Source organism: Ipomoea triloba, chromosome 5, assembly GCF_003576645.1.
Source record: "Ipomoea triloba cultivar NCNSP0323 chromosome 5, ASM357664v1".
In the NCBI taxonomy this organism is placed as follows: Eukaryota; Viridiplantae; Streptophyta; class Magnoliopsida; order Solanales; family Convolvulaceae; genus Ipomoea; species Ipomoea triloba.
The window spans coordinates 16755929-16777629 of NC_044920.1; the positions used below are offsets into that span (position 1 = coordinate 16755929).

The window sequence follows — 21701 nt, forward strand, 5'->3', positions numbered from 1 at the left end:
TAATAATAATAATAATAATAATAATTCTTTAAAAAGAATAATAATAATAATAATAATAATAATAATAATAATAATTCTTTAAAAAGAATAATAATAATAATAATAATAATAATAATAATAATTCTTTCAAATTTTTTGTTAAAAAAAAAAAAAGAAAAAGACAAAAGGTATGGGAGGAGGGGCAAAATTGTCTTTACACCAACAAAATTGCCACTCCTCTCCCTTGAATTGCAATTCATAGGGGTACCCCATGAATTGCAATTCATCATTTGGAGGGAATTGCAATTCCCTCCAACCAAACAATGTAGTTTGGGAATTCATTGTATTGCAATTCAATGAATTCTAATTTTCTCCAAACTACACTCAACCAAACAACCCATTAGTTTTGTTTTGTACTTTTTTTGTTTTTTGAGTTAATACCTCCAATGGTCCTCCGAGTATTAGTGATTTACCAGCTGTGGTCACTCGACTTTTAAATGACGTCCAATGGTCCTCCAAGTTTTAAAAAATAGCCACATGTGGTTCTAATTCTTAAAATAACCCGAGTTTAAAATGACCATGAGACGTCCTAAAAGGACCATAGATGATTATTTTTTAAAATTTGGAAGACCATTGGAGGTCATTTAAGAGTCAAGGGACCACAACTGATAAATCGTTAATACTCGGAGGACAATTGGAGGTATTAACTTTTTTTTTTTTTTTTTTTTTTTTAAAGCTTGAATCAAGTCCGCAGTCCGCACAAGCCACCAGCTTGCTGCTTGCCGCTCTTGCCTTGATTAATTGAACCCTAGACCCCCGCCGCCTCTGACTGCTGTTTTCTTCTCTCTCTCAGGATGGCTGATTCTTCTTCCACTACGGCAGGGAAATTGGGTAATAATGTGAGCGAAGGAACAGTAAGGAAAGCTGTAAACGCTCTCCTCAAATGGAAGAAACTCCAGTCCAAAAGCACCACCATCCCACGAGAACCCACGGAAGGAGATGAAGAAGACCATGATGATTTGATCTACCTGGTCGTCACTCTCAACAAAATCCCGCCCAAAGACCTCTCCCCGGTATCAAATCCCATCAAAATCCCACTCCCCCACCCCCTCCAATCCTTCTCCGATATCTGCCTCATTGTGGGCGACAAGCCCACTCATGTCCTTTGCAACACCACCAAGACCACTCTCGCCTCCGAGGCCGTACAGAAGAAGATAAAATCCCTAGATATTCCAATCACCAGAGTCCTCAAGCTCTCCAACCTCAAATCCGACTTCAAATCCTTCTCGGCCAAGCGAAAGCTATACGAATCGCATGACTTGTTTCTGGCAGATAAAAGGGTGGTTCATTTGCTTCCGGGTGTACTGGGGAAGCCATTTTACAAGAACAAGAAGAGGGTTCCAGTGCCGGTGGAGTTGAAGGCCGATAGGAACTGGAAGGAGGAGATCAATGCAGTTGCTAATGGTAAATCGACTCTGTTGTGTTTTGGGACTGGGACTTGTAGTGCGGTGAAGGTTGGGAATGGGAAAGGAGTTATGGGTAATCAAGAAATAGTGGACAATGTTGTTGCTGCTATAGACGCAATCGCTTCTCTTGTTCCCAAGAAGTGGGCTGGCATTAGGGCTCTACACTTGAAGCTTTTGGATTCTGTGGCATTGCCCATTTACGACGCAACGATGGGAAACAAAGGCAATGCATAGCTCTCTCGCTCGTCTACTGAAACGTGTGGTAACTACTACAACTATCTTCTTGTTCAATTTTGGTTTCAATGATATTAGTTCAGCTGATATTATAATGATTTAGAGGTTAAACTATTTACTTGTATGTTGTATCAAAGCATGAAACAATTACTCTTATAGGTTCTAAACCCGAATTTTGACTGGAAAGGAATCATGCCAGTTTCTCAATTATATATGTTCATAGAATAGATGTTGTTGGTTGTTTATAACTTTTATGTTAATAATAGATATAGTAGGTTAGGTCATTTTTCTAAATGAGACAAGTTGTTCTCTGAACTCGCTTCCTCCATTTTCAACAGCTTGATTGTGTTGTGCCTCTTATTGTTTTTCATTCCCATATAGCTAAAACTGTTGAGAAACAGAAAAAAATGGCAAGGATAACTGATCTAGTGGCACGAAGTGACTCTCTCAAATGGGAGGTCATGGAGCGGTATTGATTCTTTGTGCTTCAGTATGTTGAGAAAGTACATATGAACAGATACTACATTGTAATAGAGTTGGGAATAAATTCGGCCATACTAAAATGGCTAAATAATTCCATAATTTGTTGTATTGATACTTTATGCAATTAGTCCGGTAATTTCACATTGAGGAGCAAAAACTGTGCCATGGTGACTATCCATATTGATGATGAAGTTTGCTAGTAATGAAGATTTGAATGGGCCTAGCTACTATAAGATTTGGTTATGATGTGCTGTAAAGGGGGAAAATGGAATACGATCAAGACAAGAAGCTGGTTTATTTATAGTATAGGTAATGATATTTGTGCATTCTTCCTTCGAACTATGGATTTGAAATCTCGGGATTGCATTCAAAGCAATGCTTAGAGCTTAGAGCTTAGAGCAGAAAGCTCAAACGTGTCCAACTCCAAAACCTCTGTTATGGCAAAAGAAATTCCATGGAAAGGGGTCTTCAATCCTAAGACAGCATAAGCATTGTGTATCAGGGAAGCTTTATCGTGGTTAAAGAACTCAGGAATTGACAGCATACAAGTTGAAACCGGTGCACTAGGTGATAAAAGGACTCAAAACTTGTGGTTAAAGAACTCAGGAATTGACAGCATACAAGTTGAAACCGGTGCACTAGGTGATAAAAGGACTCAAAACTTGCAGAACTAATACGGCTTTTGATTTGATTATGCAAGATGCTTGCTTTATTCATGTAAAACAATCTGCGAATATTGGTAATTCATCTTCTAACTAGGAGCGTCATATCTAAGATAGATTGTATGTAGTGGTTTACCATTCTTTGTCATATCTAAGATAGATTGTATGTAGTGGTTTACCATTCTTTGTCATATCTAAGATAGATTGTATGTAGTGGTTTACCATAGATTGTATGTATGTAGTGGTTTACCATTCTTTGTCTCCTTGTTTACGAAGCTACTTCGAGTCATTAGTTATACCATGGACCATGGGTCATGGTTGAGACTGCAGTTGTGTTGAAAAGGAACAGCAGTTGCGTGGAACAGAAGCCGTTTCATCTGTTTGGAACTGCAGTTGTGTTGAATTGATACTGCAGTTGTGTTGAACGGATGAACGACTTCTGTTCCGCGCAACTGCAGTTTCCTTTCAACACAACTGCAGTGTCCTTTCAACACAACTGCAGTATTTGTTCAACACAACTGAAGTATCTGTTCAACACAATTGCAGTATCAGCAATGACCATGGCCCACAGTATAATTTGCGACTTCGAGTAGCTAAGTTAATGAATTTCGTTATCCTAAAAAAAAATCCAAAACCTTTATGGTAGTGTGATATGTGAACATAATAAAGTCAACCCAATCCATTTACAAATTCTTAGGTCATTAACCAAATCAAAACCCCAAACCAATTCGTAATATCTTTACTGTGTATCGCAAGCACAAACCTTCATTTCATTACCAGCAAAAAAAGAAGAAAAAAATAGAATAGGGAAGGAAGAGGAAAATAAAAATGAATTGAAGATGAGTTGAAAGTGAAAGTGAGGGCACTCTTGTTGTCTAATAAATAAACTACTCAAACAATATGTATTAAGCTAACTACTCGTTTCCCATTTCTTTATCAATTCATTTGGCGTTTGGTTGGAATGAAGAAATTAGGGAGAAAATGAATTATAATTCGGTGGGAAAAAAATAAGGTGAGAATAAAGTATGAATTCAAATTACAGTGTTTGCTATGCATGAATATGATTACAGGAAATTGAAAGGGAGTAAGTGATACAATGATTGAAATGCCCTTATGTAATCTATACTATTAATAAAAACAAAATCTTCCATTTTAACTTCACGTCCAAAACACTTCTATACTACTATTAAGGTTTACGTAATATTGTAAAATATGGTAATACAATTCTTATTCGTGCTACAATTGTAAATTAAAATGTGGTAATGGTAATAGAATTACTATTAAAATATATATTCTTTTTTACTCTTCTATTCATAATACAATTCTAGATTAAAATTACTAATCGTAATAATACAGTACATAACGCAATCTATACTATCTATACTATTAATAAAAAGCAAAATCATCAATCTTCCCGTCCAAAACACTTTTACACTATTAATATTTACGTAATATTGTAAAATATAGTAATAGTTCTTATTCGTACTACAATTGTAAATTAAAATGTGGTAATAGAATACATATTAAAATATATTCTTTTTTTACTCATATATATAAAAACTCCAAAACGACGTTGTGTTGGGCTATCTAATTTTGGACAGCAAGGTTTTATAACTTTTTCCTATGAAATTATAGAAAGTGTTGCATTGGGTTATGTTCATCTTGGATAGAATATATAATTGAAAATTGTAGAATAAAAATGATTAAGTAATAAATATCTAATTGACATATAAAATGAAATGTTTATTATTGAAGGGATTTTTTGTTATTTATTTATATTATGAGTCATTCCTTGACAATTGATTTAACTCGGATAGCCGATGGCTCTCTTCTTTCCGAATGGCCACCGTTATGGCTGACGAAGGAAAATGGCCATGGCCGTCTTCTAGATNCCACAGTATAATTTGCGACTTCGAGTAGCTAAGTTAATGAATTTCGTTATCCTAAAAAAAAATCCAAAACCTTTATGGTAGTGTGATATGTGAACATAATAAAGTCAACCCAATCCATTTACAAATTCTTAGGTCATTAACCAAATCAAAACCCCAAACCAATTCGTAATATCTTTACTGTGTATCGCAAGCACAAACCTTCATTTCATTACCAGCAAAAAAAGAAGAAAAAAATAGAATAGGGAAGGAAGAGGAAAATAAAAATGAATTGAAGATGAGTTGAAAGTGAAAGTGAGGGCACTCTTGTTGTCTAATAAATAAACTACTCAAACAATATGTATTAAGCTAACTACTCGTTTCCCATTTCTTTATCAATTCATTTGGCGTTTGGTTGGAATGAAGAAATTAGGGAGAAAATGAATTATAATTCGGTGGGAAAAAAATAAGGTGAGAATAAAGTATGAATTCAAATTACAGTGTTTGCTATGCATGAATATGATTACAGGAAATTGAAAGGGAGTAAGTGATACAATGATTGAAATGCCCTTATGTAATCTATACTATTAATAAAAACAAAATCTTCCATTTTAACTTCACGTCCAAAACACTTCTATACTACTATTAAGGTTTACGTAATATTGTAAAATATGGTAATACAATTCTTATTCGTGCTACAATTGTAAATTAAAATGTGGTAATGGTAATAGAATTACTATTAAAATATATATTCTTTTTTACTCTTCTATTCATAATACAATTCTAGATTAAAATTACTAATCGTAATAATACAGTACATAACGCAATCTATACTATCTATACTATTAATAAAAAGCAAAATCATCAATCTTCCCGTCCAAAACACTTTTACACTATTAATATTTACGTAATATTGTAAAATATAGTAATAGTTCTTATTCGTACTACAATTGTAAATTAAAATGTGGTAATAGAATACATATTAAAATATATTCTTTTTTTACTCATATATATAAAAACTCCAAAACGACGTTGTGTTGGGCTATCTAATTTTGGACAGCAAGGTTTTATAACTTTTTCCTATGAAATTATAGAAAGTGTTGCATTGGGTTATGTTCATCTTGGATAGAATATATAATTGAAAATTGTAGAATAAAAATGATTAAGTAATAAATATCTAATTGACATATAAAATGAAATGTTTATTATTGAAGGGATTTTTTGTTATTTATTTATATTATGAGTCATTCCTTGACAATTGATTTAACTCGGATAGCCGATGGCTCTCTTCTTTCCGAATGGCCACCGTTATGGCTGACGAAGGAAAATGGCCATGGCCGTTCCAGATCTAGAAGACGGCCATGACTGTCTTCCTTAGATCGTCGTGGCTGTCATGCCGGACAGTCACGATTGTCTGATAAGAAGACAGCCACCGGTCGGACAATCGCGGGCTGTTTTATTTTTTGAATATTATTTATTTATTTATTTAAAAATTAATAATGTTAATTTTATTAAATAAAAATATTTATTTTAAAATGATACGTATCAACACCTCATAAATTTGAGCTGATAAACAAGTCAATTTGGACTTAATTGAACAATTTTTATCGATTTAGAAGACTTGAATGAATTTTTTTTTTTACTTGGACCTAATTGTACTATACACTTTGACTTAAAGTTTCAATCAAGTCCGCTGTCCGCACCAGCCACCAGATTGCTGCTTGCCGCTCTTGCCTTGAGCAATTGAACCCTAGACCCCCGCCGCCTCTGACTGTTGTTTTCTTCTCTCTCTCACTCTCAGGATGGCTGATTCTTCTTCCTCTACGGCAGGGAAATTGGGTAATAATGTGAGCGAAGAAGCAGTAAGGAAAGCTGTAAACGCTCTCCTCGAATGGAAGAAACTCCAGTGCAAAAGCACCACCACCCCACGAGAACCCACGGAAGGAGATGAAGAAAACGATGATGATGATGATGATGATTCGATCTACCTGGTTGTGAGTCTCAGGAGACTCCCACCCAAACGCCTCTCCCAGGTATCAAATCCCAAAAAAAAACCAACCAAACACCTCTCCCGGGTATCAAATCCCAAAAAAAAACCAACCAAACACCTCTCCCAGGTATCAAATCCCATCAAAACCCCACGCAAAAACCGCTCCCAGGTATCAACTCCCATCAAAATCCCACTCCCCCACTCCCTCCAATCCTTCTCCGATATCTGCCTATTTGTGTGCAACAAGCCCACTCAGATCCTTTGCAACACCGTCAAGACCACACTCGACCCCGAGGCCGTACTGAAGAGGATGAAATCCCTAGATATCCCAATCACCAGAGTTCTCAAGCTCTCCAACCTCAAATCCAACTTCAAATCCTTAGGGGCCAAGCGAAAGCTATACGATTCGCATGACTTGTTTCTGGCAGATCAAAAGGTGATTCGTTTGCTTCGGGATGTACTGGGGAAGCGATTTTACAAGAACAAGAAGAGGGGTCCAGTGCCGGTGGAGTTGAAGGCTGATGGGAACTGGAAGGAGGAGATCGATGCAGTTGCTAATGGTAAATCGACTTTGTTGCGTTTTGGGAAGGGGAAAAGTACTGCGGTGAAGGTTGGGAATGGGAATGGAGTTATGGATAATCAAGAAATAGTGGACAATGTTATTGCTGCTATAGACGCAATCGTTTCTCTTGTTCCCAATAAGTGGGCTGGCATTACCGTTCTATACTTGAAGCTTTTGGATTCTATGGCATTGCCCATTTACGACACAGAAGGCAATGCATAGCTCGCTTGCCCGCTCTTCTACTGAAATTGTGTTATTAGGAGGAGGATTGCTTGCATTGTTGCTGCACTTGTGGTAACTACTACAACTATCTTCTTGTTTGAGACACCTCATAACAATTCAATTTCGGTTTCAGTGATATTAGTTCAGCTGATATGATTATGATTTAGAGATTAAACTATTTAGTTGTATCAAAGCATGAAACAATTACTCTTATATGTTCTAAACCTGGATTTTGACTGGAAAGGAATCATGTCAGTTTCTCAATTATATATGTTCATAGAATATATGCTGTTGGTTGTTTATGTTAATGATAGATATAGTAGGTCAGGTCATTTTTCTAAATGAGACAAGTTGTTCTCTCAACTTGCTTCCTCCATTTTCAACAGCTTGATTGTTTTTCATTCCCATAGCTAAAACTGTTGAGAAACCAAAAAAAAAATGCAATGAGAACTGAGTATTTGTTGTAAACCATGTGCTCTGTCCTCCCATGATTTCTTCCCACGTTTTCTGCCAATGGCCTTATGATCTAGTGGCACGAAGTGATCCTCTCTTAAATGGGACGTCATGGATTCGAGACTCAGTATAGGCGGTATTGACTCTTTGTGCTTCAATAGGTTTAGAAAGTAGATATGAAAAGATACAACATTGTAACAGAGTCGGTAGTATCTGTTCACTTCTGGGAATAAATTCGGCAATACTAGAATGGCTAAATAATTCCTCTATTTAATAATTTGTTGTATTGATACTTTATGCAATTAGTCTTGTAATTTCACATTGAGGAGCAAGAAACTATCATATTGATCATGAAGTTTGATAGTAATGAAGATTTGAATGGGCCTAGCTAGCTATAAGATCTAGTTATGATGTGCTGTGAAGGGGAAAATGGAATATGATCAAGCCAAGAAGATGGTTTTTCCTTTTTATCCCTTAAAAATGGAGGGCAATCTTATACTAGCAGCTGGTTTATTTATAGTATAGGTAATGATATTTGTGCATTCTTCCTTGGAAATATGGATTTGAAATCTCAGAATTGCATTGAAAGCAATGCTTAGAGCTTAGAGCAGGAAGCTCAAACGTCTAACTCCAAAACCTTTGTTATGGCAAAAGAAATTCCATGGAAAGGGGTCTTCAATCCTAAGACAGCAGAAGCATTGGGCATAAGGGAAGCTCTATCCTGGTTAAAAAACTCAGGAATTGACAGCATACAAGTTGAAACCAGTGCATTGGATGTGATAAAAGGCCTCAAAACTTTAAAGAACTCAAGAATAGACAGCATACAAGTTGAAACTGGTGCACTGGAGGTGATAAAAGGACTCAAAACTTGCAGAACTATTACGGTTTTTGATTTGATTATGCAAGATGTTTGCTTTATTCGGGTAAAACAATCTGCGAATATGATAACTCATCTTCTAACTAGGAGCGACATATCTAAGATAGATTGTATGCAGTGGTTTACCATTCTTTTACTCCTTGTTTACGAAGCTTCGATTAGCTAACTTTATTTTTCTAAAAAAAATCCAAACCTCTATGATAGTCTGATATGTGAACATAATAAAGTCAACCCAATCCATTTACAAATTCTTAGCTCATTAACCTCAAAACCCCAAACCTATTCGTAATATCTCTATTGTTATTGCAAGCACAAACCTTTATTTCATTACTAGCGAAAGAGAAGAAAAAAATAGAAAAGGAAAGATCGAGGAAAATAAAAATGAATAAAAGATGAGGTGAAAGTGATAGTGAGGGCACTCTTGTTGTCTAATAATAAACAACTCAAACAATATGGATTAAGCTAAAGCTACTCATTTCCCATTTCTTTATCAATTCAATGATTGATTCCATTCCAACCAATCCTCTTTTATTGATTAAAATATAACGGACTACATTTTATTCTGTATCCAAGAAAACTCCATAGTCCTAGCAAGCAATATTATTATTTTTTTCCACCGTGGTTCCCAACTTAGCCGATTCGTTCCCAACTTAGGCACCGTCGTTACAAACTTAGCCACCGTCGTCACCCAATTATGTCAAGGCAGAGCACTTAAGATAGCTGGAGTTGACGCGATAGTTCTATCAGGTAAAGCTAATGATTAGAGGCATCGGGGGCGTAACATCCTCGACCTATTCTCAAACTTTAAATAGGTAGGACGGTGTAGCTGCTTTGTTGAGCCTCGCCACGAAATCAACAACTCCAAGTGAGCCACTTTTGGTTCTTTTATCAGTTTGGTTCATGACAACAAATATGATTTTTTTTGTGAATTTACAAAATTACCCTCTCATATTGTTCTCATTTTCATTCAAAGAAAATAACTTACAAGTTAACATTATCCAACATTTTTAATTACTTGATGGACTAAATACACTTTTTTGCACTTTCTAAACACCTACTATACTTAACAACCTTGAATCAGCTGCTTTGTTACATTGAAACATGTTGATGTTCTTCTGAGTTTTACCTCACAATAGAGTAGGTAGTGAACTCTGTTGAGGTGAACTGGAATGGTTGAAGTGGAATGGGATTCCTGCATAATTTAGATATACTTTGTGAATTGGTGATCATCATCTATAATTTAAGATTAAAAATCCAAAGCAAAAGAAGAACATATATGACGCACGGCCTAGGTCCATAGACTTTAATCTGGCGGATATGAGTGTCCCTCCCATTCAGATGATTCGACAAAATTGCCACTTGCAACATGAAAGTGTTAACAAATGTATCACTACAGCACAGGAAAAACTTGTATGGTTAGTGAGCCTATAGCAACAGGAACAAGTCAAAATGAAAGAAAACATAATGGGGAATGAACAATGTTTATCCAATTACTTATGTTCAGTAAACATTGTGGCATAAGCATTCTTTTATTTAAAAGCAACAACTATTGTAGTCAATGTGACTTTCTCCCATTGTCACTTAAATTCACAATGATTCCACTAATCCTTTGGAAAAAATGCAGGACTAGAATCTCATTTGTCAACCTGATTTTCTCCTGAGCAATTAATCTGCCAAAATTCAACAAATAACGCTCTCTCCAAAGTACAAGGCTAAAATCTCAATCTTTCCTCAGAGTAGATGAAACACAAGATGACAGTGATTTTCAATTTTACAAGGAAAAAATTTATACATTGACACTTTGTTGTTTAGTCGAATATATATCAGAAACTGGAAAGAACCACAGTAAGGCAAGTCCATTCAATTTAATGTTGAGTTTCATATGAGTAGAAATTTAGGGGATATAATTTTAGAGAGATTAGGAGGGAAAGGAAAATGGAGAAGTAAATTTGTGATGGATGAGAAGAAATAAAATGAGATGAAAAGAAGGAAGAAGAGTGAGAAAATATCAAAATAATGAGAAAAGGAGATGATACATGTATTAAGGCAAGGCAAGGGAAGACATATTATATGTTTAGTGTGAGTTGAGAAAAGAATGACAGAGTTTCTACTTACATCACAATTGGGAGAGGAAATATTTGATAGTATGGATGCTTATTTTCCACCCCATTCTCTATGGGTTTACTTTTTCCTCCATTTCCTTCCTATGAAAACAAGAGAAATTTAAATCTTAAGCTCTCTTTCCTTTCCTCCCATTATATTTTCCTCCAATTACCATCCATCCAAACCCACGAGAAACAAAGGTTTCAAGATGATTTATACTTCTTTAGAAAAGGATTTCATAAACATGTTTGATAGAGAATTTCCTTTACAAAACTAAGTCAATGACTTGGAGGTATCCTAAACTCATGTGTTTGGTTCAATCAATCCCCTCACTTTACATGAACTACGAAAAATAAAGAACATTAAAACTAATGAAGGCAACAAAATGGAAGGAAAACCAGTGCAAGAGATATGTTTATAAATTTATACAAACAATATAAATGTAGGTGTCTGTTTGTTTTCTTTTAGATAAGTGTAAAACAATATTTTGAAAGCTTCTATTTCTCACCGAGGATCATTCCCAGACAATGATATATACACCCATCCGGTTGGCTTGACAAGTTCCGCTGATTTTATCTCCTGTTTTAGCAAATGAAAGGCTTCAAATCCACTTAAGAAAAACATTGAAATGTTGAATAAAATATGCATTCCTACATCACATTTTCAATATTAAAACTGAATCTAATCAATTGAACAGGCACCCCTAATCAATCCCTAAACACACACACACGCACACATACCTTCAAGTTGTGGAAACCATCACCTGCACGAATTGAAATCTTACTAGGGGTGTAGCTCTCATCAAGCTTGAAATCAACATATAACACTACTAACTGGAAAAACAATATAATTAAAACATGTAAATGCACCTCATTTTTGAAAGAAAGACAAACATTTCAAGATGCAAGTAAAAAAAAAAACACATACTTGGAGCTTTACTTTCTTCTGGAACTGTATATTGACCATATGAGGTTGTGCACCATCAGATCTAAACCCCATTTGAAGGGGGAAGGGAGAGAGTAGAATTAGAAAATAGAGAAATGAATTATACACACCAATGAAGACTGAAGAGTATTTATATAAGTTTACTAACTGCCAGTATGTATCAAGGTTATCATCTCGAAGGGAAGTAATGCCATTTCCAGCTTTGCAAGAGCTGACACTCCAAGCAGCCTTCTTAGCCATCTCCCAGAGGTTATCTTCAACCAAAAGCTGTTGGCTACCTCCTGTAAGCTTCCCTTCTTCCTCTCCTTCTGATGAATTTTCCATTGAGTTTACCTTACTCCGGTGGACTTTGCTACTATAAAAAACATATCAGAGGATCTAACTGAAGTAAGAAAATTTAATCAATTGAAACAAAACCCCTAATTTTGGAGAGCATAACAAAGCAAGTTGGAGCTTTTGCCAAATACAGTGAAACCCAGTTCCTTTCAAATTGCATTTCCAGCATTAGTTAGAATTAATTAGCCTGATTGATCAATGAGAGGCTCAATCATTCACAGGAAATTCCAGAATTTCTTACTCCTGTAAAATATAGACAAAAATGCCTAAATCTCCTGAAAACAGAAATACCTAATGGTATCAAGATCAGTACAGATATGGATAGACAGATCATTCTTAGCATGCCATGACAAATATGGAGAAAGAGTTACACAAAAGTTTAAATTAATGGTCAAACAGAACTTGTTGAACCTCTTTTCTTGATTACAGCCTAAAAGCCAAGTTTAACTTTAATACTATGTGTACCCCAACTTTTATTCCCACACACAAAATCTTGATATAGACACTTGTATTAGGACCCACATGGAAAAAAAATAGCTTATCAGAGTCTGCCATATCAGAGAGTAAAATTGAGAGAGTAAGATTTGGGAGTAAATGTAGTAGAACTCTAACTTAAATTCGTTATCTTATGAATAAAAAACAAACTAAGTGATGGATTTTAATAACTCGGGTGGCCCGAATTACAAAACCCGATTATGTAAGGGATATGACAAAGGTAAGAATTAAACTAGGAATGTTGTAATGACAAGACAAAATGGACAATCACAGAGATAATTCTTGTATTAAAGCTAATGCAATGCTATTACAAAAAGAGATTCGTATAATAACAAGACAAGTGTGTTCTAAGGACAAGATGTGTCTTAATGAGACATAGAGGAGTTTTTTTATACCCTCCTTAGGCTCTAACCACCCCTGAAAAGGAGGTGAGTGGTTGCAATGGCCTTGGACCGCGATTGGCGCCGAGAAGACTGCATCAACCAAGACCTCGAGGCCTCAGTCGAGATGCCCGGAGGGGTCGGCCCAGATTACCTCAGGGAGGTCGGCCTGGGTCCGGCCCAACCCGTGGCGGCCCAGGCAGGTTTGACCGGTGCTTGCATCTTAATTCACCCCTCGGGCTGACCCGCGATGGGTCCGCTTTCTCTGAGCTACGAGAAGCCGTCAGCGAAAGATAGTATTCCTTTGCCGACCGAAAAATCATGTCGAAATGTTACCTCGGAACGCCCATGTGTTGACCAAAAATCGCGTTCAAGTGTACTTGTCATACGTATAAGTGCAATGGATAGATATACTCTTTATCTTTACTTAGTTGCACTCTGTAGTGTTGATATTTGCACTTTAAAAGTTTGAGTTAGGAGTGGACGTTTCGGTATTCAGTTCGATTTTTTTTTGGTTTCGGTTTATTCGTTTTTTTTTTTAAATGATGCCATTCGGTTTAACATTATAGTTTGGTTCAATTTGAAAAAATTCAGTTTCAATAAGGAATTTGTTCGGTTCGGTTTAGGAACCCCAATTCTCAACATTTCCTAAATTTTTAGCACAAATTATTTATTTATTTATGCTACTAATTTAAATTTTAAAATATAAACAAACCAAAATAAGTGAAATAAACAATAATGCATATTCAAAAAGGAGGCAGCGCTGCGCTGGAATTTTATTCCAGTGCTGCAAATTTTCATTCTAGTGCTTGCACTGGAATTTCATTGGCTTTGTTGTACCTAGCCATTGTGAAGACTGAAATAATGACCTCGGTAGAAAAGAGGTTAAGGGCTTCACCATTAGTCATTTTGTCACGGTTTTTAAGAAGATTTTTGTCACCACGAGAGAGGGAAGAGAGAGACAAGGTGAGACCCTCTTGCAAATGAGGGGTTTTAACAGTCAAGTGGGATCCGCATGAGTTTGATTGGTTGCCTTGAGAGTTCGCGCGTGTGCACGTTATAAGTTTGCTTTATTTATTTTTAAATCAGTTTTTGTTTTATTTTTTTTTCTTTTTTCATCTTTTCTACCATATTCTCTTTCCTAATCACACTTCTCAAAAACCACAATAAAAACCCCACTATTGAGGATGGCCTAAAGCTGGGAAAAAAAATTTATTGAAACTAAAACAAATCTCTGAAGCTCCAATACATAGAAACACATTTGGCAGTTTCTTGACTTTTAGATATGTATATCCTAATCAATTACCGAGTACATAAATAGACTTCCTAGTTCCTTCACATAATGATATAATCCAAGAAAATTCATACCAAGTGCCATTTAAACACTCAGTAGCAGATTGGTCAATTGCATAAAGAATATTTAGTGGCTGTTTTTTTAACTAAGTACAAAGTATTCCTACGAAAAATCCATCAAAGTACAAAGTATATGGAAAATTTTGAAATCCCAAAGAATATGTAGCTGCAGCTATCTAATTAACTATTCCCTAGGTATAATCCATATAGAGAATCTTGAAATCCAAAGAATATCAGAAGTAGTTCTCTAATTAAGTACAAAGTATTCTCTAGCTGTATCCCATTTACAGAGCACCAAATATTCATAAACTTCAGCACTGGATTGGTTAATCATTGGAGACAAGACTTGCAGAAATACTGCCGAAAGAACACTCCCATATATTCCAGTGACAAAAAGCAATGGAAAAAATTACATTGGAAAACATAATAAGTTTAACATGGGCATTTTATCAAACACTACGCAGCTTGCCAATCATTAACATTTTTAAATTGCCCTTTAAAGCGATCACTTACCTTTGTATACTGGAAGGCAGCCAAGGACCAAGCAATCAGAAATCAGAAATAAAAAATCAAAATATCTAGATTAGAACTTGGAAGACAGAAAAATTCAAAAATCAAGCAAGAAATGGAGGAGGAACTAGGAAGAGTACCTTTCGCTTGGAGTCGACGACGAGCTTGGAGTTTGGTCTGTGGTCTGGCGACTACTAGTACTATTGAGGCAAAAATCATGTCTGGTACAGTGGTGTACTGGTACTCACATGTTTGCAAAGGTTTTTTTTTTAATTTTTGCAAGCACAAAGGTATTTTTTAAAAAAAACCAAAGGTAACAGCATTAATTCAAAACCGAGAGAAGGGTGTTACAAATGATAAAAGGAGGGTTCATGAACCACTCCGAGCAACCAGAGAAAAAGACTGCCTAGCTAATAGGTGGGCAACCTGATTCGCGAATCGCTTAACAAAGACTAAATTATACTAAGCAAACATACTCATTAAGTTTTTAATATCTGCTAAAATGAGATGAAAGGAAGACTCCCCAACATTAGAATAGAAGCTCTGAACGACTTGTTGGGAGTCACTCTCAATAATAACACTGCCTTGAGTGTGTGATCTGTGTAATCTTAGCGAATCGTGAATTGCCAACGCTTCTGCCTCTCTAGAATTGAAGACGCCTCTCCAATTTGCACCTCTGGCTGCGACAAAGAGCCCTTGGTCATCCCTCAGCACACATCCTACGACCATGCAACCACCATCCATATTGATAGCTGCATCGACTTTTAATTTCATGGAGCCATGTTGTGGCTTTTTCCACTGTGCATTTGATGAAACAGTCTCCTTGTTATGATTTTCCTATGTTGTCGCTGCAAGCCATGCTGAGTAAAAAGATTTGGAATTGAAAATCAAACCATCAACCGACTCAATAGCGTGGTTGTTCCAGACCATGTTGTTCCTAAGATTCCAAATATTTCAGCAGACAGTAGAGAGAATGCAGGACTGATCCTTGGAGAGAATATCCAAAGCGTTACACAACCATGATTGGAAATCATCCTTGACATTCTGGGTAAAATGAAAATGTTGCTAGTTCTAGCAAGCCTTGGCATAGTCACACTCCGCAAGAAGGTGTGAGATGGATTCGGTACTAATGTTGCGGAGGTTACAAGTCTCTATGAAGTTAATATGCTTCTGTCTCAGTCTGTCCTTTGTGGGAATGCAAGAGTTATAGGTCTCCCATAAGAATGTTTTGACCTTTGGAGGAATTTTGAGCTGCCAAAAACTACTTCACTTCTTAGTAGAGTCCTCATTCAAAACACCTCGGATGGCCTTATAACAACTTTTGACCGAGAACATTCCATTTTCCTCTAGACCCCATATGATTTTGTCTTGCACCTTTTGGATTGGAAGTGGTATCTTCATAATAAGGTCAGCATCTCTATTTGTGAAGATTTCTCGGATGGTGGATTCATCCCAGCAATTAGTGATGGGATTAATAAGATCTTCCACATTGGAGTTCTCCATGAAAGGCAATGGAAAGGACACTACCTTTGGATTGTTGATGTCCGGCAACCAGTTGTCACCCCAAATGGAAGTTTGCAAGCCATCCCCCACCCTCCATCTTGAGTGTTCGTGGATAATGTCTTGAGTTTCCATCATGTTACTCCAAATAAAGGACAGATTTGCACCTACCTTGGCATCAAGAAAGGAAGAGTTAGGAAAAGTGTCATAGGATGGGGCATCATTCGGTGAATCGAACCGCAAGGAGAGTGCTTGAAGCCGGATTCTATTGGCCATCGATATTCCGGGACGCTCAAATATGTGTGCAAAATTGTGATAGATGGCAAAGGACCAGAAATATCACAAGCTGGGATGAAATGCCACAAAATTTCATCCTTGCTTGTGAAATTTTCGACATTTGGGCTCTTGACTTTGCCAGACCTTTCCCGGATTCTAAAGGGTTCAAGCACAACCTTGTAGCCATTGATTACATGTCCAAGTGGGTAGAAGTGGAGACACTCCAGGCAAATGATGGAAAGAGTGTGATGAAATTCCTCGAGAGATTGTTTACTAGATTTGGAGTGCCAATGATCATTATTAGTGACCGGGAGACACACTTTCAGAATGTACCCATGAGGAAATTGCTTCAAAAAAAAAGGGTTGCAACACCGGGGAGGAGTGCCCTACCATCCGCAAACAAGCGGTCAAGTTGAGAATGCTAATTGGGTTATGGAGGAATTTGGGTTGGTGGAACATAATTGGTTTGTGAAATTGTTTGATATTCGTCAGTTTTGGATTCCTGCATATTTTATGGATGCTCTTCTAAATGGTTTAATTAGGACTACTTCACGGTCTGAGAGTGAGAATAGTTTGTTTGGTTCTTTTACTACATCTCAGTCCAATTTGGTTGAATTTTTTTATGCATTTTAATCGTGCTATTGACATTCAACACTACTCTATTAATAAACTCAATAGTGACTATGAGGCAAGTATTCCAGATTTGAAGACACCATTGTCCATGGAGAAACATGCTGCATATGTGTATACTGTTACTATATTTTACGAGGTTCGATCTGAGATTTGTGCAGCATGTTTTAGTTGTCGAGTTGTAAATGTTAGGGAGGATCAAGGTTTTTTGTGCTATGAAATTAAAGATGGAGACAATCGAGTTTTTAGTGTCGTGCATAATGTTGTGGAGGTCATTGTTTCATGTGGGTGCAAAATGTTTGAAAGGGTGGGGCTGCTGTGTAGGCATATTTTTGTAGTTTTTAAGGACCTGAAATTGGATTCAATTCCATTGAGATATGTAGCTAAGCGGTGGACTAAGGATGCATCTTTGGGTCAGACTTTTGGGGTTCAACCACTATTGGCCAGCAGCAAGCCTGACCAGGTCAACGGATTTGAGAAATCCTGACCGGCCACCGTTCAGCCCGGACTAGGGTGCATCTTGTACCGCTATCACCTACGTTGTTGAGGCTAGAGCCGGTGACCCAGGCCATCATCACCTCCAAACAAGCCAACCACCCTCTTTTTCCTTTCTTTTTCTTTATAACTTCTTTTTTTCCTCCCCCCCCCCTTTTTTTTCCCTTTTTCGTCTTTTCCATTCTTTTCCTTATCTATTTTCTTTTCTTTTTTTTTTCTTTTTTTTTTCATCATTTTCCCATTCTTCAAAAACAAATTCCAAAAAACAAACTATGCCAAGCAATTTACAATAGAGCAAAGAAATAAACAGAAGCGAAACCACCAAACTACGGGGGATCATCAATATCAAATAACACATAGCGCATGTCATCATTAACCAAAAGAGCCCGTATGCGGAAGCTCAAGTAAAGCCTGGAAAGTAAACTCCCCCTGCTTGTCAACCACCCAATCAGCAAGGGTCGAGGCAGGCATATTGGCCCGATGTTGGCACAACACAAATGAAATGCTATCGCAAGAGCACAGGAAGCGGAGCTTGGACACAAAGTCATCCAAAACCCAAGGCGAGGGCCACAAACACATCAAAATAACCCCCCATCTCAGCCAGTGAAGACTCAACCAGAATATCTCTAACCCCCCTCCCCCCCGCACCAGGCACCACTCTAAGCCCGAGAACAGAACCCAAAACAAGCCCTGAATCACATCTCTAGACCCAGACCACGCCACACCGTAGCAAAGCCCATCCCTGATTACAAACCAAGGCAACAGCCCCCCCCTACGGTCGGAGAAAGTGCTAGATTAATCTTGATAGTCCCCGTAGCCGGAGGGGACCACCTGACAGCCCTAACTACCCATCGAGGCACATGCGCCTCCAAATATGCAACAATAGTCCTCAAATTAGAAAGCAAAATATGCACTTTGGGCCACTTCCTAAACAAAGATTCTGCAACGCCTCTGGCTACCCCGAACATCACGCGAGCAACGCTCGGGGAATCACGCCTATGCATACACCCATTACGGTGTTTCCACAACTCCCACAACACCAAGTATGGCAACCTGCTGACAACAAAGGAAAATAGAGGATTACGTGCCTCACCTTGCCCCCTGCCGCCCACCAAAGTCCTTAAACATTGGTGACGCGACTGAAGGCCAAGGGACGCAAACACATAGCTCCAAATAGCTTTTGCTGTATTACCAGAATAAAAGATATGCAAGATAGAATCAGAACTAGGAACCGGACAACACCAACATCTTGAGACGACCATATGACCGAAACGAGACAGGACATCATCCGTGGGCAACCGGCCCCGGAACACCCTCTAGGCTAGAAAGGACACCTTAAAGGCAGGTGTTTATGCCAACACTTAGCAAGTAAGGGGTCCAGGGCATCCGCCAAAGCAGGCTTAAGCAAGGATTTAGCAGAAGAAAATGAAAACATACCGTCAGAAGCAGGCGTCCAGACTGGGATATCCTGCGACCCCTATCCTAAAGGGGACAAGTCCGCAGTAACCCCGTCAACTATCAAGTCCACGTGCTCTGCCAAGTTGAGAGCATCATCATGTATATAGTCTAGGAACAACTCCCGAGAGTAAGAAACCCCCCGAAAAGGATAAAGCCTGCCTAGCGAGCCCAAACCTGACCAATTGTCCCACTAGAAATTAACCCGGCCTTGGAACAACCGCCAGGTAAAAACCCGCTCAACCTCGTCCCGCACACCCAACATCTGCTTCCAAGTTTGGGAATCCGTGTTCTGCATGCACATAGTGTGTTAATATTGATTAATCTATAACACAATTACTCTCACAGTGAAGTTTAGGTGTTCTACATTAACATATAAGACTATGTACTTGCACAGTTAGGGTGGTCATATTAGGTGCACTTATATTGTAAACTAAATGCAATAATAGAGTAAAGTTGTTGTGGTGTATAGTGTAAACATTAACTGACACTTTGACAAAGGCAAGATAAGGTGCATAATTACAGTAGATTATTTGCACATATAACCTAAAATACTTGCACACTACAAATAACATAAATGTTGCATGTACATTTCCAGTATTAATTCTTAGCAAGCAAAATGATAAAGTGGTTTATATGCTTTCTAGGGTTTTGGATAAATTACTATGTTGTTACTTTCTCGAAAAATGCTTGCACATTGCATCATTGTAGTAAAGTATTACATATAAAATGCGTAAAAAACAAGAAATATAATTTTTTTTACCTCTTTTAGTTGGGGTTTTCTTAGCATTAACATTTGAGCTTTGTTCTTTATCCATTTTTTGTAGTGAAATCAAGAGAAAATTGATTGTTTACGGCACAATACTCTTGATTAGTAGAGATTTGCCTTCGTCGTTGTCGTCGCGAAGCAGTGCTTTAGATGGTTTTTTTTTTTTTTTTTTTTTTTGCAGTTTAGAGATTAAAATAATGCACATAATATCCCTCGCATGTGCATTAAGTTTTGATTTTGAATGCAAATTACATTTTTGCCACGGCGTCTTTGATTATGGAGCACTACTATGGAGTCATTGATTTTAGAAGAAGAACAGTGGAGATTTGGTCGCAGTTCTTTCCTGGCGGCAGTATGCAGGAGAGCGTGCACCTATATATATATATACACACATTAGGGATGTCAATTTTGTCCAAACCCGATGCGCCGACCCGTTAAGCCCGAAAAATTATAGGGTTAAAAACCGAAAAAATAGCCCGATAAATTAATCTGGCTAAATGGGCCAGCCCTATAGGGCTGGAGGGTTGAGCCGGGTTAGCCCGAAAAAATTGAAGCTTAAAACAGTAAAACTAGGGTTCTGACTTCGCCACATTTTCATTTTTCAATCTCCCGCTCCAGCTCCAAGCTTCTAAATTTTAGTATTCACTTCCCACACAGATTCGCAGAAGTCAGAACATAGAGCGCACTGCCGCAACGCCCGCCGTCCGTCGCTCACCGTAGTCCACCGCTCACCGCTCGACGATCACCGCTTATCGCTCACTGGAGACAGTCTTTCGCTACATTCCCAAATCCAAACCACCGTCGGGCTACCATTTGAAATCATTGTTGCACGGTTGCACCAAGAGGTTAATTATAAATTTGTAATTAATTATGCTTACTTTGAAATAAACAGCATGGAGAGTATGCTTAATTATATAATCTGTGCCTCTGTGGCTCTGTGTATCAATGTATGGTTTTTTACTTTGAAAAATGGATTGGTTAATTTAATGGCTTACAGACTACAGAGAAACTATACTATATTGCACTACCAATTTCAAAGTACATAATATTTGATTATTTGTTAATGTATGCTTACTTCCTGAATTAAAATTTGTTAATGTATGCCTACTCCAATGTAGTCTACAGTGCGCTTCAAAGTTCGAACTACATAATGTATGCTTACTTCCTGAATTAAAAATGTTGACTTGTTAGTTTCTCCACTTCCAGGAGTTCGACTTGTTAGTTTCTCCACTTCCAAGAGTTCCAGCAAGCTGTAAGCAGCAGGCCGTAGCCCGTAGCCCCGTAGGGTAGTGGGTAAGTTCACTTCTATTCTCTTGAGTTTGTGTTTTCTTAATAATTTTGCCGGCTAAACCACCCGTGGGTACCCGCATAGTTGTGTTTTCTCCGGATAAACCGCCTGTGGGTACCGGACTTGAAATTATTGATTTATGAAGTTATGACTTTTGGATTTGTGGTTTTAGTTTATGACTTTATGACTTGAATTACCAATTATGGAGATTTGGATGTTAGCTACTTCTTATTGTTAATTTGTGGCTTGTGAATTGTGGATTTGTGTTAGTTATGTAATTATGACTTTTAGATTTGTGGTTTTAGCTTATGACTTTATGCCTTGTAAAATTACGTAGTACTAATTATGGAGATTTGAATGCTACCTACTT

At 37.5% G+C, this 21701-nt stretch overlaps 3 protein-coding genes across 5 annotated transcripts; 2 read left to right on the plus strand and 1 right to left on the minus strand.

The window, feature by feature from the left end:
- The first annotated feature begins 759 nt into the window (after positions 1-759).
- Positions 760-3076, plus strand: LOC116018902 (ribosomal L1 domain-containing protein 1-like). Its single transcript, XM_031258931.1, has 2 exons — positions 760-2729; positions 2805-3076. Exon 1 carries the CDS (start codon positions 834-836, stop codon positions 1677-1679), a length of 846 nt encoding a protein of 281 aa, XP_031114791.1. The 5' UTR covers positions 760-833; the 3' UTR covers positions 1680-2729; positions 2805-3076.
- Positions 3077-6494: 3418 nt separating this feature from the next.
- Positions 6495-7466, plus strand: LOC116020322 (putative ribosome biogenesis protein C306.07c). Its single transcript, XM_031260802.1, has one exon. It carries the CDS (start codon positions 6495-6497, stop codon positions 7464-7466), a length of 972 nt encoding a protein of 323 aa, XP_031116662.1.
- A 2268-nt stretch (positions 7467-9734) lies between these two features.
- Positions 9735-15151, minus strand: LOC116019397 (anaphase-promoting complex subunit 10-like). 3 transcript variants are annotated; one of them, XM_031259580.1, is made up of 8 exons: positions 15059-15151; positions 14922-14930; positions 11993-12199; positions 11827-11887; positions 11640-11732; positions 11408-11478; positions 10082-10186; positions 9735-9988 (listed from the first exon to the last, which is right to left on the minus strand). In XM_031259580.1, the coding sequence occupies exons 3-8, from the start codon at positions 12166-12168 to the stop codon at positions 9919-9921; spliced, it is 576 nt and encodes a 191-aa protein (XP_031115440.1). In that variant the 5' UTR covers positions 12169-12199; positions 14922-14930; positions 15059-15151; the 3' UTR covers positions 9735-9918. The 3 variants fall into 3 exon arrangements, with proteins under 3 accessions (XP_031115440.1, XP_031115439.1, XP_031115441.1); XM_031259579.1 differs by having other exon boundaries at positions 11993-12423; positions 15059-15073; XM_031259581.1 differs by lacking the exon at positions 14922-14930 and having other exon boundaries at positions 15059-15127.
- Positions 15152-21701: the final 6550 nt, after the last annotated feature.